Source organism: Colobus angolensis, unplaced genomic scaffold (assembly GCF_000951035.1).
Source record: "Colobus angolensis palliatus isolate OR3802 unplaced genomic scaffold, Cang.pa_1.0 Scaffold62, whole genome shotgun sequence".
Lineage (NCBI taxonomy): Eukaryota > Metazoa > Chordata > Mammalia > Primates > Cercopithecidae > Colobus > Colobus angolensis.
Window position 1 is genome coordinate 3,667,850 of NW_012119821.1, and position 27,985 is coordinate 3,695,834.

Here is a 27,985-nt window from a genome sequence, read left to right on the forward strand (position 1 = left end):
ATAGGATATGATGTGCCATTCTAAACGCTTCTCTCTTGATTGCTTTAGAAATTAGGATCTGGAAGGACTTTGACATGAATTAATGTTTTTGCATGTTTATAGGCCAGAGACATGACCAGCAAATGAACTGATAGATTTAAATAAATATTCCTCTCCTGACTTTTTCCTTTAGCTACAGACCAGACAGTCCAAACACAAAGCTCAGAATTCCAGCTCCAACTTATTTACTCAGTGAATTTATTGTAAAAATAAAGAAACTCAATTATTCCAGTTAATGGTTTTCACGTTAAATAGTTTAACTTTCAGTGGGCTTTCGGAAGAGCTGTTCATAGGATGATATCTGGAAGAGTCCTTTCCTTAAGGAAAAACAGGGTGAACAATAAATAAAGAGTTACTGGCGTTAACGGTCACGTTATTTCATTAAAAGAGAGGAGGAGCAGAAATCTACGACATAGTTGCCCAACATGGCATTTGTCTGCTGTAACAGAAAGCTGTAACACTGGCGGGCATTTCACAGTATTTGCGCATAGTAAACTTCTGCCATTGTTAAAGTCTGAGTTAGAATTATCAATGAATTCTTTTTTTTGTCTTTTTAAATTTTCATGGTTTTAAAAAATGTATTTGTGTTTTGCAGGTTGGAACGCAAACCCAGTGTGGCCACGTCCCGTTAAGTTATGGACAAAATGTTTCAGTTTCTGTTCACCTCTGTGCGTGTGTGTGTGTTGTGTGCATGTGTGTGTGTGTATGGGGGATGGGGTAAGTATGTGCTTTTGGCTCATGTTTGTGATGATGACTGAAGTCTTTTGTGGGACCGACCTATTGTAGGGTGTGGGGGAAGAGTGAAGGAAGAGAATGGAGGTGAGTCCCCGCCGTTGCAAACCTTCACCAAACCACGCGGCCCAATTGTCGTGCGTACCCCTGTGTCCCAGAGAGGAGGACCCAGCGTCCTCGGCTCGTCCTCGGCTCTGCCGCGGGCCATCTTGGTCTGGTGGGTACTCGAGGCAGTTGAGAACCTTGCTGAGCTGAGCGGGCACCTCGCCTTGCCTGCTGGTTCGACACCTGACCCCCTCCCCCTGGGATTATGTACACGCATCATTGGGCTTCATGGATGTGGAAAGGGGAGCAAAGGAAGGTTTGGGGGGTACGTCCGGCTTTAGCGAGGGCGTACGCTTCAGCCCCGACCTCGTCAGTGAGTTGCAGGCGTTGAGGCTGGGCTGCCTGGAGACAGTCACGGCCTGGCCAGAGGGCTGGGAGCTGTGCACCTGGATGGAGTCCACCCTCTGCGGGGCGGGCGGCGGGTTGTCTCCCCTGCCAAAGCTCTGGTTTCTGGAGAGGTGAGAGGAATTGGAGGAGTTAGTATTGTTTCTTTTGAGAGTGGTGGCCTGGTGGCTTCTCGTGAGCGAGTTCGTGGGGTAGCTCCTCTTATAGTCAAGCCCGTAGGAAGAGGAGTGGTGCATTTCCAGCCGCTTGCTGAGACCGGTCTGAGACAAGGAGGCTCCCGGGGGGCCCAGGGAGGCCTCCCGCTGTGGAACTTTGGGGGGCAGGCTGTCCAGGTTCTCCACAAGGTTCACCCCATGGCTGGGACTCTTGCTGCTGAGATGTTCCTTGAGGGTCTTATACTCCAAGGTGGCTGCCTGGTCCTCCAGCGCCATCTGGGCCACCTCGCTCATTTTGGGTTGCTCCACATACTCGTGCTGGTAGCCCTGCTGCGTGATGGGAAGGACCACCACGCTGGGGATGTGGCTGGGGGAGGCACGCAGGGGCAGGTCCGTGGGAATCACAGGGGAGCCCATGGGGGGCAAGTCCTTTGTGCAGGCATTGATGAGGTTCTGGTTCCTCTCCCACTCGCGGCTGCCGCGGCTGGGCTTCCGCTTCTGCTGCAGCGTTGGAGTGGACTCCGGGGTGGGGAGGGCGGTCAGGTCCAGGTGGTGCTGGTCTGCTTTAATGAGCATCTTGGCCGTGCTGCCCGGAGTGGCGAGCTTGCCGTTGTGCATGAGTGGCGTGAGGATGGCCTCCGGCTTCGCGTCTTTGGATTGAGTGTCCCCAAAGAGGCCGCTGAGCTTGGTGACGCTGCTCATGGAGCCCCGGCGCGAGTGGGTGAGCTCCTTCTCCTTGCGCTGCACCACGGCCACGTCTTTGCGCCGGTGGTCACAGACGCAGTAGACCGTGATGCCTGAGAAGACGGCTCCCATGACGAAAGCCAGGATGACTGCAATGGCCAAGAGGGTGACGGGAACCAGCTGGTCGTGGCCTTTGAGGTAACTTTCCCGAATCACTCCTGCAATAGACATCGCATATGGCGTTAAGAAATGAAAGCACACCCCGAGGCTTGTTTTTGTTTAGCATTCACCTTGTTAATTAATAACAGTAATAAGTGACAATAGCACCTCTGCACAACTTGTCTTCCAAGCTCCGCTTGCCAAACATTAACTAATTAATCCTCCCCAATCCCCTCGTGTGCAGTATGTAAATAGACTCCATTTGTAGCCTTCTTTGTTGTCTAAAAAAGTGCTGTTCAGGCCGGCTGCCGTGGCTCATGCCTATAATCCCAGCACTTTGGGAGGCCAAGGCAGGTGGATCACGAGGTCAGGAGTTCAAGACCAGCCTGGCCAAGATGGTGAAACCCCCATCTCTACTAAAAATACAAAAAATAAAAATAAAAATAAAAAAATAAAAAAATTAGCCAGGCGTGGTGGCAGGGGCTTGTAATCCCAGGTACTCTGGAGGCTGAGGGTAGAGAATTGCTTGAACCTGGGAGGCAGAGCTTGCAGTGAGCAGAGATCAGACCACTGCACTCCAGCCTGGGCGACAGAGCGAGACTCCACCTCAAAAAAGAAAGAAAGAAAGGAAGGAAGGAGAGCGAGTGAGTGAGTGAGGGAGGGAGGAAGGGAGGAAGGAAGGAAAGAAGGAGGGAAGGAAGGAAAAGTGCTGTTCACTCTCCCCAGTACCTGCACTTTCTACTCTGCTTCACTCCGTGGAATATGGGAGATTTTGGCTTTCAAAAGTTATTTATCTTTCTTTCCCTCTTTATGTCTTTTTAATCTTCCCCTCCTAGAATTGGGATAACCAAGTTATCCTGAGTCTGGAGGAAGAGGCAACAACTTTACGCATGTTAAACGAACAAATCACACAACACTCGAGGCTTCCAGTTGGGATGTTTTCCGATGACCCCCTTGTGGCCGCCCGAGCCTCTGTCTGGGGAAAAGTATGTTTGCCTTTCAAGCAACTAGAGGAAAGACAGTGTGTATCATTTTTATTTACACTGAGAGAATAAAGCTAAAGTTCACAGACTACAAATGTTTGTGCTGATTTTGCATCACCTCTCAAAAAAAAAAAAAAAACAGTGCAAACTCAATTTCAGGTGAATATGCTGAATATTTGAATGAAGCTCTCTCATTGGAACTGAAAGAAGATTTAGAAATAAGACCGTTTGGGGCCCTGTAGTGGGTTTAAGTGTTAGGTCCCATTATTGCACCTAGAGTTTGCTGTCACAGTGAGATTTTTCAGCAAAGCTAATCTCTTCAATTTAATAAAAATTACGTGACTACACCCATCCATAATCTTACACTACATTAACCAGGATTCAGTGTTTCTGAAGGAAGGTGCTTTCGCTATTCCTGCTTAATCAGCCACCCAGCTGAGCGACTCTAATCAAATGCAAACACTGAAGCTTTTATTTTTTAATGCCAAGTGAGAATACACATCACAATTGTCAGATCTTAAGTGCTTGATGCAGTCGCTAAAAAATAAAATCTCAAATACCTCAATTCCTGCCTCTGGAGAGTGAAAGAACACGAATACATTAGAGGCACTGCATGGGCTGAGGAAATGTAAACATTGTTCCTATTATGGAAATGATAGCAAGACAGAAAATGTACCTTCTCTGGTCTCGGGAGACACATTTTTCATCTACTAAATCAACTCTTTCTGGAATATGTTTAATGTATTTTACTGGCAGGTATCAGTGGCACAGAATTAGAATGAAAGGAAATAAAAATCTCTACCCCTTCCCAAACCCACAACACGCAACCCTTAAACTTCTACTGAAATGTTGTCTTTGTCACAGCTGAGACCTTGAAGCTTTGTCATGGGGGTTCTTCTGCTAAAATATTTTGATTTCTGAAGTGATGGTTTTAAAACCCAGAAACCTTAGCCTGAAAAGTACATTCTCTTTTTCTTTCCTTCCTAAGGGTCCTCCTCCCTTCAGTTGTGACATCACAGTTGGTTGCTGTGGAAATGATTGTCCTGTGACAAAGGATTGTGACTTAAGTAGAAGCAGCAAATATCTCTTAAGAAATAAAGATTCTGTGATCCAACAAATACCCTCGGTAATAAAAGGCAGTCGAGGCAGTTCACCATAAGGAAAGAGTGTGCAAGATGGTAAGATATCAAATAATTTCCAAATGTGATGCTTTTCAAATATTTCCAGATTGATCTCCATCAGCTTTTAAGGGGTAGAAACTGAGAGGCAAAAAACAGCCGGAAAATTTGGCTGTAACTCACACCTTTTATGTGTGAAGCTCCCCAAACAGCGGGGTGTCCTGCTTTCAAATATATTTTCATACCTATTCACCAAGTTAGTGTGCTAATGAAAATTTTCTTTCTTTCTTAAATTTGCATTTCCTTATTATGCTAAAATAGCAACTGATTTTTCTTCAACTTTGATTATGTATGGGGTTCTACTGAGCATCATTTTTAACCCCCTACATATAATTGCACACAAATGTACACCTGTGGATAAAATGGGTTTTAATTTCCCTCACTGACTTGGTGATTTCAGTGGGAGTTTAACACAGGCTAGACCCCAGTGATGGGGTAGGGGTGTATTATGTATGTTTTTCATGGCAATGAGTATTTCATGAAACCCTTCCAGACAACCAAATTTAGGGGGACTGGATATTCCCAATAAATGTGTATTATAATAGGAAGCTATTTATAATTGACTTTGGCATTCTATTATTTAAATTGCCCTCTCAGTTTAAAAGGAACGTGGAAAGAGTAAAGCTAGAGCAATTCATTGGTTTCACTGGGAGAATTGCAAATTTTTCACATGTATCCATTGCTTCTTAGCCTTACTTGTAGCTCCCAAATATCATTCTTCTTTCATGTCTGAAGGTCCTTGGCTATTTTGGACTCATGAAAGCTACTTATTCTTTCACTGGGAAGAACTCTTTTTTAGTGGATGATATTTGAGTTCAGGTTTTTGGTTGTTAACAAGTTAAGTAGGATCTGACCTTTCAGGAAAATGGTATCTCAGACAGATTTTTTTCCCCTGTCTCATTTTGTTATATAAAGAGTGGCCTTAAAAACATTTTTGCATCTCTTCATCTATCCATGGGGAGGCACAGGGCTTTCCTCATCTGCTTGTGTAAATTCAGAAATGTCCAAAGATAGAAACAGATCAGAGAGTAAGTTGAAAGTGCAGTTGAAGAAGATAAGGTAAACGTTATTTTTGGAAATGACTTTCAAACTTAAAGCTTTCTGCTTGTGTCATGAAAAAGACCAAAGAAGCATTCACAGAAATGATCAAGTCAACTTTGTGGCATAGCCATTGTGAAGGCTTGGAAGCAGCAGACTTGTCAGTGGTGGTGATATAAGCAGCTAGAGAAGATCTCAGTGGGCTTGAAATTGCAGGCTCCCACTTACTGGCTCAGTGACGTTTTGGCAAGTGGTTTAACATCTCTGGGCCTCAGTTTTTTAATCTGTAGCATGAGGTGAACACACCTAATCTTACTGCCTTACTGGGTTGTTACAAGAATCAAAGGAAATAAAAAATAGGAAAGAGCTTAAATGCTGTAGTTTGCTGGATAAATCTAAAGCTCAAAAGAAGCCACAAAGGAGGAGTGGTGGGTTAGTGGCTCACAGAGGGCTTCCAAGTCATAGTTGCAGCTGCTCCATTGGATTCCATTTGCTATTGGTCTCCCACTGGAGAGGAGTAGACCTGTGCTTCCAGGTCTAAACTTCATGCCTTCTAAATGCAGGCAAAAAGGTGATATGAGATTTCGAAGCAATGTAAGGGAACACATACTGTTTCAGGATGCCTATAGTTACTGAATTTTGAAATAATTAAAACAACAAAAGTGGAAAATGTTGGCAATTATAGTTGGATTCTCAGTGGAATACCAATCCTGGGCAAGTACCACATTTTTTCTGCATTTATAACCCTTGCCATCCACAGAGTTCTTAGTTGGATAACTCAATACATGATTGCTGAATAAATGGCCTTTCAATACATTGTAGAGCTATTTTTAAATGAACTTCTAAACTTAGTGGGTCATCTTTAGAGTGACTACCCCCTTGCTTTTGAAGTCAGGGAAATAAATTCTATCCAGTCATATAAAAGAACATCCAATCATATAAAAGAACATTAATAGTAACATCTATCAGACAAATAAAAATAAATCTATAAAGGTGCTCAGTAATTTGCTGAAAACAATAAGAAGAGATACTATTTCAAAAATGAAATTAGTTCTGGGAAAAATCCAAAAGAGTCGATGACAATAAATGGGTTATTTGCAACAACTGAGTGCTCCAGTGGAACTGAATAATTAGAGAAAAAAAAAATGCATCCCTGCAAAGGGCAAAGGGCAACAGGCTAGAGCTGAGTATCCTCTGCTTCAGATGTTGCATGGAAGCCCTGGGCAAGTGAAGGGCCCTTGGAGGGTGGTAGACTCCCCTCCTCAGGTATCCTCCCACTGCAGAGAGAACAATCAGAGTTGGCTTCTCTACCCTAAGGTCTTGAAATTCCTTCCTCTTCCAACCCCTGCATCCTCTTCTGCTCTCACCAGTTGAAAATGGGGCATTAGTAATGAAAACAGTATTTGAAAAATCCTTTGCATTGATTCATTAACCACCAGCTATTTCTCACCAGTCATAAGGTACTAAATGGTTATTCTTTCCACCTTCCTATTGCAGGAAGTAAGGCACACCCTGGCTTAGAAATTTCTCTGAAATCATGTCTTAAATTGGCAGAACTGAGAAAGAATAGAATCTCCACTGTTTTTTGTTTTTTGCTTTTTGGTTTTTTTTCTTTTCCTGAGGTGAGAGTTTTCAGATGCTGGAGGGAGGCCTCAGAGAGGCAATCTGAAGTTCTTTAGAGTCCAAAGCAATGCAAAGATTGTGAAGGACCCCGCCCCCAGGCCCTGCAACATGTGATTCAAAATAAGAACAACTATAAACTGTAAACCAAGAGGAAGCCCAGTACAATTCTGACTTTTCCTATGATGACCATGTTAATAAATTTTGAAATATCAAACACTACATTCCTTATTTTAAAAAATGTTTTCTAGTAGCCCTGCTCACGGATACTATTCTGTGCAAAGGGAACCTAGCACCAGGCTCTGAGACACTTTGCTTTAGAAATGATGTTTTCCCCTAACTTAGGGTTGGGTTGTGTCGTTATTATCACTCTCCTAGTATAACAAGGTTTTGGCTCCGAGCAACTTTGTGGCTGCCTTCAGCAAACATTTACCAAGCACTGCTCTAGGTGTCGGGGAAGGACAACGATGAATGAGGCATAAACCAGCAGGGAAGAAGGCAAGTGCTTGCACACAACTCCATCCAAAGTGTGGCTGTGTCATGAGATATATCACTTCTGCTTCAACAGTGGCCAAAAGCTTTACATTGGAGATGGCATTTGAGCTAAGCCTTAAAGATGCATAGGATTTTAGCTGGAGTGGAGAGAGCAACAAGAACTGAGGCTTGGAGGGAAGGAAAGGGAAGGCCGTGGTAATAGCAAATAGTCTAACTCCCTTCTAGTCTCTTAGGCTATAGGCATGAGCCATCCTTCCATACTCTAGCTTGCTTCATGGCTCTCATACAGGCTGTTCCCTCTGCCTGGAATATCCCTACTCACTTTCCCACTCATCAGACCCTATCTTTAGGGCTCAGCTTAAATGGGGAAGCATTCTCTGACTCCTTAGGCCAGGTAAGTTCTTCCTTCTACAAGTGTCCCCAGAGCTCTGCATTTCCTTTATCCTAAAATCAGCACTAGTATGATAGTTGTTTTTCTCACCTGGACTGCTAAAACTCATCACTGAATCTTCAGGCAGAAAGGTGCTCAGTAAATATCTTTTAAATAAATAGTAAAGGAATGCATACATGAATGAGCACTTATAGAGAAAATATAAGAGCAAGAGCTAGAAACATCATTTGGAAGGCTGTGGACAGCCTTGAATGATTAAAAGAGGTTTAGAAGATCTGCCACTCATAGAAAGAAAGTTCTTGGTTAATTTATCTGCAGTTTCTCTTGCCCGAGAAAGCTAACTTTCAGCTTGCTCTGTTCCACATTGAATCCATTATCGAAAAACTCTTGGCTTCAAAGAGTCAGTATCCTTGCATCAAAAGCACAGCTAGTCTACCTGCATTTATTATTACTGTTTTCAAAATTAAAGCTTTCAATCTACTTATCCCCTGTACCTTACACAAACAGCTGGGAGATGTTACCTGTCCTATCAAAATGTGAAGCAAAACAGACAAGCAAAAATACGTAAAAGCAATCACACCTATTAAGCTAAACACAAAGGAGGAGCTCTACTCACTCCCACCCCAATTACCACCCTAAGTGTGTAAGACCCAGGCAGCCAGTAACCTAACTCGAAACGGTTAAGTGTGCACTTTCCCCTCTCACCCCCTTTCACTGGACGGCCTGCTTCTGAGCCACTGTGATATGATGGATGTGTCTGTCTCCATAGTGAAGTGATTAATAGGCATCTGTGTAAAGCGGACCCGGTGACCACAAAGACAACAGAGCCTCCCTGTGTCCTTTAGAGAAATATGCAAAGTAAAAAGGAGGATGGACATTTCCTCCATCACTGAGCCGGAGAGGGTTTGTGTTGGGTCTGAGAGCTAAGAAAGATGGCAAAACACCAAGAAAAGCCCCGGAGTAGGATCCCCTAAAAATAGATTCTTGATTCTGCTTTATAGTAAGACAAGCCTACAATTTCCTTGAAATCCTCATAACAACTTGAGTGAATGGAATCTAACAGCCCAATTTTTCTTGTTTGCAAATCTCACTGCAACAGAATGCCAGGCTCACGGTCCTGCAAGACAGTATGAATGAATGAACTAATCACGAGCCAAGCATCACCCCGCTAACCACACAGGGCCCGCTGTAATCCCTATTAAGAAGAGAAGAAAACAAACGGGAAAAACCCTAACTGGATACAATTTATTCTCAAAGCCACACCCCAGCCAATCGAGATGACCACACTGAAAGTGAAATGGGAACTCTCTGTGGTTATCTGGGCAGGAAGCAGCCTTCTTCTTGTCTTACAGCATAATGTGAACCAGATGGCTTAGGAATAAACTGACATGCCAGCAGCCATGGAAATGGGCTTGGAGTTTATAACTCAGACTTTCCTGTTCCCTTGAGAGAGAGACAGAGAGTGTGTGTGTGTGTGTGTGTGTTTCCTGGCAGGCTACAGATTAGGTACCAGGAGGCGCCATGGTCTTCAAGATATATAAAGTTAATGACTGACCATGCCAAAGTAGAGGTAGCTTCCTGGCCTCGCTATTTAATATCCTCAATTCAGAAGCTATTTTAAAACTCACATATTGAAATAATGCTTGGTGTGGTTGACTGTAGACGAACCCACTTCCACTGCCATCGCCTTTAAAAGTGATGCATTTTTTGTTGGGATGTCATCACAGGAATGGAAGGGAGAATGAGCCTGGAATTCATTCGATTTCATTTTTCTAGAGAAGAAACAGCTTCATTTTTCCCTGTGTGCTGGGAACGCTCAGTTCACTGTTCCTCCACTGCTCTACTGCTTTAGAAATGGCATTGCCAATGGGAGTGCTACAGCCAGAGCACGGACTGATGTCTAGACTGAGAGTCATGATAAGATAATTTTTAAAAGCCATGCCCTGGAATGTTGGTTTGTGGTTTCATGTGTTAGAACTGTTACTGTCCCTGTAAAGGTAATGATTCTTTTATGTTGGCAAAGTTTTAGCGGAGTCTGCAAGGAGTATTTTCCTGCTTTTTGAAGTTTTCTTTCATCAGTTTTCTTAAATAAGACTAGAAACACAATGTCTAAGTGATTTCTAAAACCAGACAAAGCATTTCTATTTTCCAACTTCCTGGTCCCATCTTCTTCCTTTACTCTCTCATAGGGCATCAAAACCACAAAATAGAGAAGTGGACCTCCTTAAAAAATTGTGAAATTTGGGCCAGTCTTTGCTTGGATTATTTGATTACTTGCTTTGATTTTTCTCTATAAACAAAGATAAAACAGATATGAAGAAACAGGTCTGGTTCAATACTGCTAAATCTTCCAACTTGAATTTTCTAGAAATGTAGTTCTTGAGATCTAGTTAAAGATGAGACTGGGTGTTATTGGTTAAGAACATAAACTTTGAGCTCATAAAGACCTGAGTTTGCATGTTGGCTCTACAAATAGCTAACTGTGTGACTTTGGGCATGTCACTCGGTCTCCAGGCCCCAGTAGTGTTGGCTATAAGATGAGCACTGTTGGAAGGATGAAATAGGTTGAATAAACGAACACAAAGCAGTTGGCATTGTGCAGAAAATGTGTTAATGCTCAATTAATAATGTAAGGACAGTGTTTCTAGAATGTTTGACAAGTTGCCTGTCTTGTACAGCGTCCAAGATTAGACTATTTTAAGGCAACACTTTGGTAGGGTTCAACTGTGTTAGCCGAGAGTGGAAAAATAAGGATTTAAAACTACAACAAAAGCTTGACTAGTGAACTTAAATAAGACAACCCATCAGCAATGTGGAAAATGTCCTGAATCAGTGCCACTCAGCATTAACATCACCTGGAACTAGTTGGAGACACAGAATCCTCAAGTCCTGCCCAAAGTTTCAGCACTAGAATCTCTGGGTTAGGCCCAGAAACCAGGCCTCCAGATGATTCTTATGTTCCCTAAAGCTTGAGAAATGCTGTCCTGAAATGCCATAAATAATATTCCAGAAAACACATCTAAATGTTTAGCTTTAAAGTCCAACCTCAGACACCACTGAGGCAGTGTATAGCCAGACTTTCAAAATAATCTGTAAAATAAATAATAAATAAATGCACTAAGTTTTCCTTGGTGTTCAAAGTATGTTCTACGTCCTTAATAGGTCTCATTGGGTAATTTCTTTACTGTGGCTATCATGCTCTGATCAAGAATATGAAATCGACCTTGTTTTATTGGAAAGACAATCAAATTCCTAACACTTTCCCTTGGTATCTGTCAAAAGCATGGCATATAGCACAAAATACTGTGCTGCTACTCCTGCAAAAGAATCAACCCAATTTGCTTGCACCAAAACGGCTGAAAAATGCTTGTGGTCTCTATTTGCTCTGGTATGAAAACATGGAGGGGAATTTCTGATACTCCTCATGTCTGTAACTGTGGCCATCAGATAGTGACTGGTACCACACAGCTCACATATGTCCTAGACTGGGTCACCCCAGGCATAACTGGTTCTCAAGTGCAGAAGCAGCAGAATGCTTGATGGAGCCCACCATTGGATAGAGTGGCCTCCTTTAAAGGCCTGCATCTACTATCATCTCAAAACTCACTCCCTCATGTCAACTTACAGCTATTAAGCAACATTTGAGAATGGTTTAGGGGATGCCAAAATCTTTACCTTCATCTCTGCATGACTAGACAAAAGAAAAGAAACTCACGAAGGTTCTTCTCCTTTATATTCCCGGGGTGAAAAGAGGGACTTGAGTTCAGGTGTCATTCCCCAAAGTAAGGTCCTGATTTACAATCATAAAAGATGCCTAGCACAACAGTTCACTCAACAGAGTTCTGTGCTTACTGATCTGCTGAGTTCAACTGAATCTGCAAATCCATAGAATTACATAAGACATTTTAAGTTACATTAAATTTCTGCTGTGTGCTTTTAAATCATGGAGTGCAAGACCCATCAGCACTTAGGGTATGTTTATTACCTTAACAAATGTCAGATGATTGTGTCCAGTGCTATCTATTATTTATGAATAACAAGAGGCTGTAAGGCTGGAAATGACATGCTTTAATATGTCCAAAAGGTTAGGCATAATGCAGTTTGCTGCCCTATAAATTTCTCGACACCATTTTCCTTCCTAATAAAGCATTGTCAGTGGTTGACTATACCGAACTTCCATTATTTCTATACAGTTCATGACTGCCTCTGATTTCAGTAAAAAAAAAAAAAGTAATTGCAGATATCTGTTTGAAAAGGAATGCATCCTTTTGAAAAATATGAAATTTGAAAATAATTGGAGTGGAAAAAATTTTATTACGCCATTAAAAATGAATCTCTTTACAAAGATAGTTGTCAGGCTACAGACTTATAAGAGCTTAAGAAATATTAATTAAGGGTGACAAACCTTCACATTGCCTGTAATTGGCTTTCTGACACCAATTAAGATCCCATCTACTGTGCACCCAGTATATTTTAATACATCCAACTGCATTTCAGTAGTTTACTTCAGGGCGTTTCCACAATTTAAAGTGCTAAGAGATTTACATATGGTGAGGTTCACATGGCTCCTTTCAGTCCCTCAGAGCAGCCCATAGGCTTTGCAAGAGTTTATCTATTACTTGCATAACCTACATCTCCCTGGAACCAGCAAATGAACCCAGCTTTTTCATCCTCTGTCTTTCCAGGATAACGGTGTGTGTGATGTAGTTAGTTTGAGCAAGCCCTATGTAGTTTGAGGCCATTCTCATGTATAATGTCAAGAAAAGAGAACCTATTCTCAGGAAATTACCTGATTTCCACTGTTTTGCCCTCTGTGGACTAGTTTGCCTATGGAGCAGTGAAGTTTGCAAAGTAAAACTTCTAACAAGCCTTTAAAAACAAAAAACTTGATGAAATTAGGCTATCAGAAAGAAAGGTCTGAGACAAAGCGAATATTATTTTCCCACTTTTCCACATAATGCAAACTACAAATTGATTCTTCACAATTTTATTGTTAGGACAAAACAAAATCTAGATGAACACGGTGCCGCTGAACCAATTAAAGAGCAAATTTTTAACTACTCCAGATGTTCTGTTAATAAGATCACACTTAACCTAGTCCCCGTAGTCCTTGAAAGTTCCATTAAGCTGTCAGAAAACTTTGTCATTGTGTGTGTTTTGTAGAAAAGATGGGAGAGAATGGGAAGAGACTGAGGGAAAAGGGTGGGGGTAAAGTGTCATGTCAAGTAGATGCAGCTTGAAAAAGTGGTGAGAGATTAAAGGTGAGAAGCACCTCTAGAAGGTGAATTGATTTTTTTAATACCCTAAGGTTTAAGTTGGCGTTTTAAAAGCAAAAGTTCAAGCCTCCATAATCATAATTTAAGTCCTTCATTTTTTGAGAAAATGAATGTTAGGTTAAAAAATAAAAGGTTAGTGGTATCCCTAGAAAAGAAAATTCAAATACTGGTGTGCAAATTCAGGCAGGCAGAGAGATGAAACAGCTTTCTACATGGCTGACATTTAACTTTTTTTTTCCTTTTACCCTTTCCACAATAATCTCATCAAGACCTTAGATAAATTCAGCAAGTTGTCAAAAGGATACAAAATTAATTAGATCAAATCTACATCTATGCCCACACTACTGAAAGAACAATTACAGCCTCCCACGTGGGCTTCTCGGCTTTGGACCCTCTCCCCCTGCACACGTTCAAACATGGAGACCCGCACCATCCATTTGAAAGCCCAGCACCTTACTCGCTCACAATATCATTTTCCTCAGTCTCTCAAAGAAAAGCCGGAGACTACATGTAGATTCTTTTTCTCATAGGTGACCAAGAAATATTAATATAGTAAAAATAAACAGTGGCATCCTGGATTATATTATTAATCAAGCCACCATGCTCAGCTGAACCCTACTGTTTTAACGAAAGAGAGGAAGAAGCCCAAGTCTGGAGTTCAGCTTGCCTGGGGTTTTACCCAGGATAGAGCTAGATAGGCAAGAAGCATCTACCAGGAAAATGCCAGCAATGTGTAGTAACAGACACTTTAGACCCAAAATTGATGCAAAATTCCACTTCCCAAACTTATTGTGTACATGTAATTAATAACCTAATATGATTAAATGACCAATTTATTATATATGTATCACCTATCAATCTCGCTATCTTTGTCTTTCCCCACTTCTACCCTCCTGTGGTCCTTTTCTTCCCACCGTCTACCTTCCTATCCTCCACTGCCTGTCGCTAAAGCCAAAGCTCCGTGGTATGGCATTTAAGGTTCCAGGCTATGATTTCAATCTCATTTTCCATTCCAGTCCTCCATATACTTTAGTCACCGCACACTCCTTGCCTCTTTATCATCACACTCTGTCATTTCACAGTGTGATGTCTTGGTCATGGACTTTATTCAGCTTGGAATGCCCTTCTTCTTGTGAAATCTAACTTTTCCTTCAAGACTTTGCAAGGTCTTTCCTGTGTACCCCACTTGGAATTAGTTGTGCCTCCCCTTAGACTCCCTTAGTACTCTCCCTCCCCCTCTTTCCTTGACTTCCCTTACTGTCAGACTTCACTCTGCCCCAGCATTTAGATCACCTTTGGGTATCCCTCACTAAACTGTAAGCTGTCTGAATGCCAGGTTTACGTGAAATTCAAATTAGTATCTTCTGTAACACTCAGCATAAGGTTTATATATAGCACATGTTTGTTCAATTTCTGGTGAATGCAGGAAAAAAGAAACAAAGGAAAGATTGCTGTCTTGCCTTTCTTTGAGATGAGATTGTCACCATTATTAAACTATTATTTTTTAGTGCTTTCAGAATTCCAGTTCTTCCCCTCCAAAGCCATGAAAATGACAGATGAAAAAAAGAAAAAAAAAAAGGAGGGCAGCCATATAATTTAGGAAGGAAAAAGGAATACATATGGTTAACATAACAGTTGTTAAAACTTTGAGGTTAAGTAAAACATAAGAGAACAAATAGTTTTAACCATGCTCTTCTTTAAGAACAATTTGATTTCTGAGCCTTCCTTACTTGAAAGTGGCATTTGAAAGCCCGTTTTCAGTAATAATCTTTAAATTACTCTTTATCACATTTCAAACACATATATAATATTTCATAGTCATTTTCTGAACTTAAGTATGCTAAGAATATTTTTCATGGAAAAAGTTTTTTCTTAAACATATCAGAATATGGGTTATTCTAGATTTCTAAGAGTTAAAGGTCAAATGTAATATAGAAATCAGATCTTATATATTCACTGAGTAAGTAATCAGTAACATCTTCTATAGAATTATCAGGTAGTAAAGAGTATAAGTACTCTCAGTTAATTCGGATAAACAAAATTGTTTTAGTTAAAAGTATGTCCTATGCAATATTTGGGGTATACTTACACTAACAATTATTTAGTTTTGTTTCAATATAAAAAATATTATTCAGGTGTAACTGCAATTCAAATAAACTGAGCATCCTATATTTTGCCTAGCAACCCCTCTTCTTCTCCCAAGTAGTATGCTTTAAATGACTCCCACACATATTCTGTAAACCCAGTCTAAACGTATAGCGATTAAAATTGTTAATCTCTTTTTTTTTTTTTCGAGACGAAGTCTCCCTCTGTCACCCAGGCTGGAATGCTATGGCGCAATCTTGGCTGACTGCAACCTCCACCTCTCTGGTTCAGGTAATCCCCCTGCCTCAGCTTCCTAAGTAGATGAGATTACAGGCAGTTTAGAGTAATAAAAATGATGGTAAATCTTTACTCTCTAAAAATTAAACTATTTAATCTCTAAATATTTAGAGTAATAAAAATGATGCTAAATCTTTATGGGGCAGGTATAGCACAATTTATAAATAAAAAAATACTGACGAACTAAATATTAAGAATTGTATTATATTTTTCATAGTCAGCAACAGTAATAGCTTATGTACCAAATTTCTTATGAACTTTGAAGGATACCTTTCCTCTAAGCTTCAAAATCAGAAATAAGTGATCTCTAATTCAAAAGAGTTTTTGGAACCATCACAATCAATTCACTATCTCTTCATGTTTCTTGCCTCTGACCATGCACGTTCTACCGGACTCAGTTAATTTTCCATTGTTGAGTGGAAGTGAAAACCCTTACCCTCCCATTATTAGTACTCCCCAAGACAAAGGCCCTTTTGCTGAAGTCTTCTTGAAACCGCCTTGCTCTACTCTCACATTTAAAAATGACTGCAATAGGATCATTTTTACTAACAAAAGGAATGCAAATTAGTATGAGTTTTGTTTTTTCTTGAAATAAAGCTCAGGCTTAAAAAAAATAAAAGCCTGAGTTTGCCAACACTCCCACAAAAATTTTAAATATGACTCCTTTACCAAACATCCATCACTTTCCTCATCTTGCCTGTCAAGTGATGTGTTATTGCTGTAATACTGGTACTGAGGGAAAGAACGGAAGGAAAGGAGCTGAAAAACTGTTTCACAGTTCTGCGTCCTTGATGTGTTCAGCCAAGTTGTCTTTACTTGTCTAATATATATTTTTAAAGTCTGTGGTGTGTGGTTTTGGCATTTCATAAAGAGAATTTTAGTCATAAAGGCCTTTTGGTGTGCTTTCGTGTCTACCTGTGCTCCATCTGTTTGGTGTTTGATATTTCTTGGGCAGGAACTATGTCTATCTCTAACATAGCCTCTTACTCCTTATTGGCATCCAAATTGCACCACAGAGCCAGTGATAAATTCTGCTTCAGACACCTCAGAAAATGTTTTTGTTACAGTAATATTACTGAAGAAATGGCAGAGAAAATTCAGCCCAAGTTTAAGAGTCAGGAAAAGAGGAGAGGCCTATTTTTCTTCCTTTATTACAGTCATCAGGAATAATTTTCTCTGTCCATAAAATCACTTACATATGACTTGATAGGAGCCAAAAAATTACCTTCTGTGTTGGGAGAACCAGGGTGCTTTAAAATCCCAAATCCATTAGATTTTAAGCATTGGAGAGTGTTAAAATGTAAGAGTAACCAGGGGGTAGGATCTATTATTAACTATACTCACCTAAAATGAGATTTCTCAGTCTGTTAATAAAGACAGCTGACACTGAAGGCTTGGAACTTAGAATAGGTAAAGTTTGAACGGGAGAAAAGGAGAAGGGTCAAGTGTAGGCTATTGCCAGGCTGGGCAACACTGTGTAGCACAAGATTCCTTATGGATATCAGCAAAATAGATGAAAAGTGGAAAGGCTAAACATCAACTTTCCATAGGCCACAATTTGAGTAATAACTAGCGGCAGACCACACTAGGGTGCTTGCTGCTGGTGTGGAGAAAAAACTTGCCAGATGTTTAACAAGCCTAGAGTGGCTAATTTCTTATTAGTCTAAATCCATGTTACTTTAAATTCCTATTTCACGAAACTTTCCACCCCCAAACACAAAGTTCAGTAGGCAGCAAAGAAATCAGAAGGGCACTGGATTGTATAATTACAACACTTGGAGTGACGCATGTATTCACTTGGTTTTGCAATACCCAGCCAGGACAGGGTATAGTGGTCATCAAATCCCATTCTTCCAAATGTCAGAACAAAGTTCTTGGTATAGTTTAACCTTCACTGGACTCCTTCAATTGCTATAGTACATAGTCACCTAAACTTTGGTCATTCAACTACCAATACTACAATTTTAATCATAACAATGAATCTCACCTACCATATTATTTACTTAGTATTTTTATATCCCTCATAACTCCTGCATTATTTACTTAGTATTCTATTTAAATTACCTTTAAAATGTATTTCAAAGGGAAACTTGGTATCATTATCACAAATGAAAAAAAAGTGTCACTTTTCAAAGAGAAAATGTAACCAGAAAAATAAAAATTAACTTAAAGCCAAACAATGTTAATTCCAGCTAGGTGCAGCTGGAAGACAAAGCCCCATTCTCTCTTTGTCAAAAAGAGAAAGTAGCAAGTTTAGGGAGTTGTTAATGAGAAAACACCAAACTGAGACTTCTCCTTTCACATAATCAAGAAGATAATGCAGAAGACTGAAAGAGCAATGAAAAGGGCATAAATTTCCACCAGATGACTCAATACTCTTGAAGGCCATCACATCCCTGCCACCTAAATCATCCCGTGTAAGGTGCTGCTCATCTTCCTCAGAAGCAATACTGCTGTAGGGTACTGCACATTTAAAGAATAAATACTTAACTATAAAGAGAATTATTGATAACCTCTGTGATTTATAAAATTCCATGTAGGATTGTGAGATGTGGACAACACTAATCATATTTATAGATCTTATGAATCTTACCGGAATATTATTTCCCAAACTAAAACTGCTTACACAAATTGCTTGTACACTGATTAAAATATATTCAACATTTGCTATCCATTTTAGGATATTCACTTAATCTCCAATTTAAATTCTGTTTCTATAATATATCTTATTCTTGTCTGTAATGGGCATATTTTCTGGACTAAATGTAATAATGTGATAATATCTCACTTTAAGGATTTCCCAAAAGATAGAAGCATACTATAACTCTGGCATTTCTGATTAAATGGGAACTGCTCTATATTTACTATTTTGTCTGTTTTCTGAGAGCTCACAATAACTCTTTATTATAAAATAAAGTCTGAAGTAGGAGATTTTTATTCTGTTCAGGATATATTCTTGTGTCCTCATAGCAGTGGTCAGCATTTACATTTTATATGTATGCTACATAGCTCTCTTGGCTGCTCTGGACATGGCTAATTTCCTTATATATCTCACAGACTTCTTGGAAATCAGCTTTAAAGTATTGTTACTTTTGGTAAGGAATAAGAGGCACAAGGGTGGCTATTTGTTCTCAGTATTGTTTAGCCTAAAAACGAAAGCTCTTATTTCTTTTGATGTGGGAAGCAGTGGTGGGGAATAAGCCAGATCTAAGAATAAACTGGGTTTTCTTTCTTATTTATATGTAATTAGAGCCCCTTTGTAACTACCTATTACCACCTCAACAGTTATAGGAGGAATAAATAATACGTATTTTTTAATGTGGCAAAACCAAGAAAGAAGTAGTCAGGGCTGCATCTCATTTATCAGCTTGGTGACTAAAGGGCTCGCTCCAGAGGCTCCAGACATCTAGGGACCCAGAGATAAAACAGAGCAGTTGGCTGTGTTTTCACTAATGAACCCAGGGCTTGAAAGATATCAGGCAATTTTAAAGAAAAGCAGCAAGGACAAGAGACATTAGACAAGGCCAGTAGGGTAATGAAGGGCAAGGCCAGTTACTGAGAGAGAAAATTACTTCATTTTCTATGATAATGCTTCCGCGTGCTGTGCAGGTCTCTTCTCACGCTTTGTTAGTATGACTGTATATACATACTGCATCAGAATGCTACTCACAGTGTAGAAGGAAAGAGCCTTGGAACATTCCACAGAGGGGCAGAGGGCTTGGGTCTGTTATTTTGAAAGGGGGAGGCTAAGAACAATGGTAGCAGAAGGGGGTTAGGCTGCAAGGTGAGGAAGGGTGTTTTGACAGAATGTGAGGTACGCACAGGATTAAATCAAGACGAAAGACATAGCAAGAAAAAGAAAGAAAAACGCAGCCAACATACTCTGGAAATGGAGAATTGTTTGGAGGATGAAGTGGACAAAGAATGGGACCAGCTCACTGGCAGTCAGCATATCTGCAGAGTAGAGCCATGGGCATGCCTTGCTCACTGGCCTTTTTACCAGTGGCCATAATAAAATGGGCAACGGGCACTTGACTCCTCAGCGAGCTGGTCAGTAGACACATTTTCTGCTTAGTGGGGAAATGTGATGGATTTTAGAAACAATTCCAGAGTATATTTAGCTCCTAAAGCTGGGGCACACAAATGTCACATTCTCATGAGACAATCGACCCAGTAGAAAGAGCACCCATCACAGGCCCTTAGAAAACCCATGAAACTCTTGCATCCCGGGAGATGCTGCATACACGGATGTGACATCATTAAGGCACTGACATCAGGGAATGAAAAGAAGCGAGGGCATCACAGATTGGTTCAAGTTAAGGGATGCCATGATGAGTCAGAAAAGGAACAAGACTTTTCCAACGGAGTAACGCCATCACCAAGTCATACCACACAGTGCTTGGCAAAACAAAACGGAAGTCGAAAATAAATCATGAACATTGAACAAAAAACAATTTGGAACAAAATGGAAATTAAAATCATAAAAACTATGATAAAAGGAACATTCAGCTACATCTTTTGTTTAAAATTTCTGCACAACTCATTGGCATTGCCCCATCAAACATACAACCAATGGTAAAAAACAAACTCAAATTTGACAGGGCAAGGCAAGGAGTTACTAGCACAAGAACAGTGATCATGTTAAACACCCATGCAATCACCTCTGCCACCATTGTTTGACAATATGTAGACTGCTTCCAGCTTTGTCAATATAATAAGACCCAAGAGAATGAACAATGCCGAATTTTAAAATGATCTGTCAAAGTGTTAATTGGACTCTTTGAGAACCTCCATTCCTTGGGGGGAGTTAACGATTACAGAAAATTCACGCTACCCCTCTCAGCGAAGTGAAAAGAAAATTACTGCAACCAACAGCTAGATACTTGGTTGGCATATTTAATGCTTTATTGGAAAGGCTGTTTGTTTTATTTTGTTTCAGAAAATCGCAGTGGGCAAAACCAAAGTGATTTCTACTAAGTTTTCTCTTCTTGAGAACACAGGGCTAGCACATCTGAGGTCAGGAGCCACACATAACAAATAATGGTATATGCTAGGGCTTGTAATCTGTCGGGACAGTTTCTCTTCTATCTGGAGCTTTCTCAGGATGGAAAGAGCAGGGAATCCCTCAAACAGAAAGAAGCTGATGAGACAAAACCAGCTTAAAAAAAAAAAAAAAAAGAGTTGGCCGGGAACAGCAGCTCAAGTCTGTAATCCCAGCGCTTCGGGAAGCTGAGGCGGGCAGATCACCTGAGATCAGGAGTTTAAGACCAGCCTGGCCAGCATGGCAAAGCCCTGTCACTACTAAAAAAAAAAAAATACAAAAATTAGCCGGGCGTGGTGGCAGGCACCTCTAATCCCAGCTACTTGGGAAGCTCAAGCAGGGAGAAATCTCTTGAACCTGGGCGGCAGAGGTTGCAGTGAGCTGAGATGGTGCCACCAGTGAGCTGAGATGGTGCCACCAGTGAGCTGAGATCGCGCCACCGCACTTCAGTGTAAGCAACAGAGTGAGATTCCAGCTCAAAAAAACAAAAGCTAACCCAAAAAACAAACAAAGATTTGAGGCAGGGCATATTACTAAGGGGAAGGGGAAGTCTATAGAAGAAAATAAAATCAGTTAAGAGGACATGCTGAAGAACAAGACAAAAGGGGTTCCATCTTTACATTGTGACTTGGCAAATAGAGTAAGCAGAGTGCCCAGCACTCTCAGGAGATGAGAAGCAAAACAGCAGATGAAAATGTAGCCTGAGAGTCTGACCAGAAAGCATTGTCTAAAAGTGAAGATGGAGATATGTATGGAGAGCACTCTGGGGGAGGGCCCGATAGCGACTATCTTCCAAGGGTCACGGTGGCTGCTCTGCCCTCGAAACTCAAACTCCTGCTTGGATGAAACTCTTGAAAACATATAGAAGTAAACAATTCTGAATGGGGGGAAACAGCTCAGCAACATAACTGGGCTTTTCAGTCTCTGATTTATAAGACTGTTTTTTGGACAAGTAAAGGCCTCTTTGGTTGCAGCTGCAACTAAAGTAGGATGTGTTACCAGAAGCAGCAAATGGCAAGAAAAGAGATGACATTTCCTGTCTGCAGCTAAGCAAAGAAAGCAAAGGAGAATTTAGGACAGTTCACAGTAGAGTCCCTTTCATTTAGCGTGGCTTCCTTTCCGTTTTAAATGCATAGCAATTCTGCTTGATTAAATAACATATTTTTGTCTTAGCTACTGTCCTCTAAGAGCAATTGCAGTACGTCTGAGGACCATGGCTCTATTCAAATTCAGCACCATGCAAGAGTGAGAGATGCTACCAGCCAGAAAAGACTTTGCCCTGCTATTTCTCAATTCACTGATTAACAGGGCCTTTACTTCAATTGCATTCACTTGCCAAAGCCCGAACTGCATTCCATCACATTATGGTGGGAAAAGAGGGTCCAAAAATCTCAGAATGAGACTAAGAGGAATGGCAAGGAATGTCAGAAGCCAGCATGTGCTTTGGGCCAAGCCACACCTTTTTTGGGTAGAGGAAGCTCAGAGGATATATTATTTGTTTTGTGTGGTTTTCCTTGGTCAGAGAATAATTTAGGATCAAGCCTCACATAGAGGATGGGGTTGCAGTCTTTTTCGAGAAACTTTCCATCATAGCGCATTGGAGGTTCCTTAAATGCTGCTAAAATTCAGCTGGAAGCAGTTACACAGTCCTCCCCACTTTTCCCTCCCTCTCCCCCGAGAGGAAGAGGCATTTCCAAGGCCTTACCCTTCTTGTCTTGGTGATTATGGGAAGACACTGCCCCCAAAGGGTCTGTGCTGTCAGGTGAGTCAAGCAGATGCTTCCAGTCCAGCATTCCTCCCCTAGACTCATACCCCTCTTGAGCCGTCGAATCTGATGTGGTTGTGCTGGGCAAGAGGGAACTGGAGTGCCCTGTTTTCATCACAAATACAGTTAGGAAAACATCATCGGAGAGACCCACATTCCCTTTGCTCAGAGGCCTGGAGCTGGGACACCCAACCTGGCTGTAAGACTAAGAGGAGACCGCCCTAGAAATGACACAGTTTAGTGGTGGTGGTGGTGTGGGGTGTGTTCAGCAGAAAGCCCCTTGAACTTGTAGTTAGAACACGAAGGGTCAGATCCTATCTCTGACACTTGCCGGGTGGGCCCTGGGGAATCACTTAACCTCTTCCTGTGCACCCAGTGGGGATAAAGACACCTCTCAGTGTTGGGAGGATAGGGACATAATGGTGAAAGCATCTTGCATAGTGTCTGACACATAGTAGGTGCTCAAGAAAGGCCAGTGTCCTTCTCTGATATTTTCATGGCAGGACTGAACACAGAAAGTGTCCACTCCAGGAATCCCGTTTGTGACTGATGGGGCGGGTTTCTGGTAGTGGGTAAGTCTTGTCCCTGTAACAAGTAACTCAGTTACTCTGCACCCTTCCTATGGAGGTTCTACAGTGTGTCTAGTCTTCAGGTTCAACTCAACTTCACAGGCATTCCTCTTTCTGGGAGTAGTTATTGCTTTGCAAAGGGATCTATTCCCACTGTCTTTTCATTGGAATGGAGGCTTCAACTGCTACACACTATTGCGGCTGTCCCTTTTGTGTCTTATTTCAATAAAAATAGTTTCCGTTTTTGAGGCTGCATTGACTAAAATGATTCAAATTAGAAAAGGATAGATTTCTGAGGTTCAGATAAGCTACCATAGGATAATACGAGAAGAATGGCTGGGTTGAGAGTTACAGTAGAAACTCTAGCCATTTCCTGTGAATTCGTTCGTAAGCTCTCCCTCCATCATTCCACAAGGTTAAATACAGATTGTATCAGGTGCTTTGATCCAAGCTGACACAATGATTTAAAGAAGCACTACTACCTGTTCTCTCTGGCAGAAATAAAATATGACCTCCTTGTGATTTTCAACTGGAGTTTTTGGCTTACATAGAGCAACCTCTTGAACAATTTTTAAAAGATATAAGGGCAACTACTGTGCATGTATAATTGGTGCCTTTGGTGGAAAGTAGGGCAGACTCACAACAACTCCAAAAGCTCCAGCCTTGAAGTATGATCACCATGCACATGATAAATAAAATATTGGCCTCTAGAAAGACAGATTATAAGAACAAGTACAGTGCATTCTTCTTCTTTTTTTTTTTTCTACAATTATTATTGGAAGTTGGATTCCCCCCAGGAGACTGTAATATTGCAAATTACAGGCAAAACATATATAACAAACATAGCTTTTTATCTTCTTAAAACTTTGCTCCGCAGAAAAAAGGAAGCCAAGTGGCTTGTCCATGCGATAGTGACTTCTACGGAGCCACCACACGTAAATGCTGCCACAAAGCTTTGTTAGCATTGAAGAGGTCCCTTTCTGTATGGCACTTGTTTGGCTCTCACACAGCTTCAAACATCCAATTCGTTGAAAATAGTCTGCTTCGTATCCAGCTGCTAAAAGCATGTTCATTTAAAATTCAAGGAATGCTTTATTCTAGACTTTGTGTTTTTACATTTCTGAGTTTCACATCTCATGTCATGATACAGATAAGAGAACAGGGGCAGGAAAATCAGCCTGAGAAATGGAAATATAGAAGTTCCTTTATTTCCTTTCAGCTTACATTGAGGTCTAAAAGATAACTTATTTTTTTCCACTCCTGAATTCAAGACTACTCTAATAAAATATATGCTCAGCCTAAGAGAAAATTCAGTGCCCAGCATAAGCAAACAATTAGAAATAGCTTTGTAGGGAGTTAGAAAGAGAAAGTGAGGAAGAAAAAAAAAAAAACCTCCCCTCCAAGTAGCAAGATTTCTTCTACCTGAATTGATATGCATTTTGAGCACTTTCAATTTAACTATGTTCAAGGGGCAATTTTATGGTAATGCCATAAGTATGGTTTAGGGAGAACATTTCTTAATACGGTAATCTAGGGGAAATATATGCCTAAGGGACACATTCTCTGTAGAAAGATTTCCTGGCCCAAATGCTGTGAATACATGGAAGACTCATTGGTAATGGAAAGCTATGGCTATGAGAGGAAATTAATGTGGACCAGATGGTAGTTAGGTAGGAAAGTGTTTTACACAAATGTGAGAAATCAGTCTCTTCTTCCTATCACTGAAGTGTTAGTCTAATACCCACCACATCTCGATTTTCTATATGTAAATCTAGAGAAACCATGCATCTGATTTACTCGAAAGAAAAAACTGAGCATCATGAGGTTTGTAATCTTTTAAACTTATGCTTGAGGATAGGAAACACGTGCCAGTGGTGAATGAAACAGTCAGAGAAAGCAATACCTGATTCTCAAAAATTTTAGAACCACCCTGTAAAAGCACTATTAAGCAGGAGTCCTCAGTCTTAATTCAAAGATGTGTTATTACCTCTGCAAGCTTAAAAAAATATTACAAGGAAACCACTTATATTTCTTCTTCTAGTCTGATTTTTAAGGTTGTATTATTTTTGTGCATCCCTAAGAGACTCTGTAACCAAAGTCATGCTACAAAAATAGGCAAACATTTGTGGATGTGATATCATATGTCAGTAGATTTGAAATCTATATTTTGGTTTTGTCAGTCCAATAAGAAAGGTCACATTTTAATCAACTGAGCTTATACTTTATCATTCTCATAAAATACAAATAAATAGGTATATTTTGAAAGTTAACTTTAATGCATCATGTTGTTTCTCTATATCTACAAGTCATTGTAATTCCAGAGGTTAGACACCCTTCATACTACTCTAACCTATTAACAATGTTTGTAGACAATTAGACACAAAACAGAGACATTAAATCAATACAAGAGAGGAAGAGAGAAGGAAAATAATCAGGACCCAATTCACTAAAAAGGGGTTGCATATGTAACTGGTGTGGCACAGAGCTTTTGACAAGCAGAAAGTCTGCACTGTTTATTGAAATGATCCCTTTTCCTAGGTTGGGCAGTTCTGGTTTTGTAGTTGGCTCTGTGAGCCTACACTCAGCCACAGAGTGCAGGACATGCAGAGGACACAGCTAGAAACAGTGTGGGTGCACTTTTTACTTTGGAGTTGGCTTCCTTGTCTATATCCATGCTCATAAAAATAGCAATTTATTTCTTCTTTCGGTGCTACAAATACAGCACCCCGCATAGTGCCTAGGGCACAGTAGCCACTCAACAAGTTTTTGCTGAATGAATTAGTGAAATCTATTCTGGGTTTATTAATTCCAAAATTAACATGCCTTACAATGATTTATTTTTTAAAATTGCCAATATTTTTGTAAGTACTGTCTGAACCAGTCCTCATTTTGATGGTCAATTAGTCATCAAACTGCTTCACACTGAACAGATTTAGCCTGAAAAGGATAGGATCATTAGCTGAAAGGAAAATTCCAGCTCTTCTTTAGTTGCCTCCCCCCAAGACCTGAAAATGAATGAGCATCATCCCTTAAAGTGTTAATACGGAAGCATTAATAAGTACCTTTCCTTTTGTAAAGGAAATAAGAGAGAACATAGCTTGGGAGTGATTTTTGCTCATAAGAGTATCCCATAGTTTAATTATACTATCTATTTAAGAAATTACCTGGGAGTTAAAATTGGTCTTGGTATGACTGATGAATGCTGGGCAGGTTGCTGGTTCAATTTGTTTCAAGATCTTAATTTCTCAATATCTGATAAAGACTATTCGATTATAGGAAATGATCGCAAAGTATCATGTTGGAAAAGAGCAGATACGAAGTGTGGTTTTTTTCTCAAGGCAGTCTAAGCTAGACATTTGCCTCCTGAGCAATTTTTCTTCTAGTCTTTGGTGTTCAATATTCTGGTTTCAGTCATAGATGAGGGAACATTAAAGGTGGATGAATTTTGTGGGCTCATCTACTCCACAATGCCTTACTTCACAAGGGGACCAGTCAGGAGAAACCAGGCAATGTTTTCCATACCTAAACAGTTCCAGGGTATAAGCCAGTCTTTTAAGATATTCAAAAAGGCTTTTTATGTATGCTAATTTGACACAGGGAGTGAGAGTTTACAAAGAGCTATTAAACACATTTGTAGCCATCATGAACTATTTTTTTGGATCATAAATCAGCATTGCTTTCTTTTCCTTCCCCTTTCTTTCTTTTCTTTTCCCTTTTTTAAAATTTATTTTTCTCCCTCCCTTATTTACCTACTTCTGTACTTAAAGACTGTCCTGGATCTGTTGCTTGATTATTTATCTTAAACACCCAAACTATAAAATGGCTGTGTATACATGAAAGTCGCAGCTTCCATTATAATGCAGAGGCTTAAATCTGCCATCACACAGATGTTTTTCATACCATATTTTTTTAAAAAAACACATGGATAGTTTACCCTAATAAATATTTGGGGGTACCTTGAGAAATGTAAATGGAACAGCTACATTTCAACTTCTTACATGAAGAGTTCAGAATATTCTGTTTATGGGCTTAGTAGCTTTGTTTAATATAGTGATTGCGTATTTCAGACCAAGAACAATGAGATAAATCCTGTTTGCACATCATTTCCACTGCGTCACTCTTCCTTGTCTACATTCTGAAGAAATCGCACTGAAAACACGTCTAAATATTCATACTCTTTTTGAGCTTAAATTTCAGGGGCCAATTTCATACCATATTGAAAAGTTTTTGTCTAATAAGAGCCTGACCTGTGTGTCCTGTATAGATTTTCGCCAGCAGAGGGTATTGTCTTGAGTGCCAGCATTTTGGGGGATGGGGCACTGTATCAGCTGAGGAGCTAGAGTCTATTGGTTATCAGCACTATTCCTTTGTCTTGGATATACTTATGTTGGAAAGCAATTTCTTCTCCCTCAAGAACTCATTAAATGTATTCATCAAATTCCCTAAGGTTGGCATATTTCATGTTACCTGGATTAAAAATTTAGGACTCAGTCTCCCACATCAATTGTCTCACATAGGCAGAGTGATTTTTGAAGGATGGTGAAATTGATAAATAATTTTAGTGAATTGGGGCCCTTAAGTAACAAAGAATCTGGTCCATGATGTTTAGGAATGAAAACTATAAACTACTGCCAGATGAATGACTTAACAAATTAAAAAAAAAAAAATCCGTAAACTGACCATACACTGTGTTGTAAGACATTTCATCTGGTAGAGGAGTTGAAATGTCTATAAAAAAAACAATGAGGATAAAAAATTAATTAAAAAGAAACTTAAGATTCTTAAGATTTGAACATACTCAAGGGGATTAATGAAATAGAAATTCTCAGATAGGTTTCCACCAGTGTGAAATTATGAGAGTAATATCTTCCTTACCATTCAATGCCACAAAGGAATCTGAAAGACAAAAGGGAGGACAAGGTTACTTAATGTTTTACACTCTGCTTAGTGCGACTTACATAAGTGGGAATGAGCTAACACAGAACTATACCGACGTACGTATGGTCCCTGATACTGAGTGAGTGCTTT

At 40.3% G+C, this 27,985-nt stretch overlaps 1 protein-coding gene and 1 long non-coding RNA gene across 3 annotated transcripts in view; one reads left to right on the forward strand and one right to left on the reverse strand.

Moving 5' to 3' along the window:
* Positions 1–220: 220 nt before the first annotated feature.
* SEMA6A (sema domain, transmembrane domain (TM), and cytoplasmic domain, (semaphorin) 6A) overlaps positions 221–27,985 on the reverse strand; it is a 130,876-nt gene continuing 103,111 nt past the window's right edge. Inside the window, exons 17-20 of one of the 2 annotated variants that reach the window (XM_011963672.1) lie at positions 27,833–27,853; positions 27,638–27,685; positions 22,329–22,493; positions 221–2,278 (exon numbers count right to left, since the gene is read on the reverse strand). In XM_011963672.1, the coding sequence (XP_011819062.1) occupies positions 1,080–2,278; positions 22,329–22,493; positions 27,638–27,685; positions 27,833–27,853 (1,433 nt within the window). In that variant the 3' untranslated portion in view covers positions 221–1,079. The remainder of the gene's footprint in view (positions 2,279–22,328; positions 22,494–27,637; positions 27,686–27,832; positions 27,854–27,985) is intronic. The other variant, XM_011963674.1, reaches the window with a different exon arrangement.
* LOC105527378 lies at positions 1,965–26,424 on the forward strand. The gene is made up of 3 exons (XR_001004221.1): positions 1,965–2,258; positions 4,191–4,380; positions 25,946–26,424. It is a non-coding gene; the product is annotated as an uncharacterized LOC105527378 (long non-coding RNA).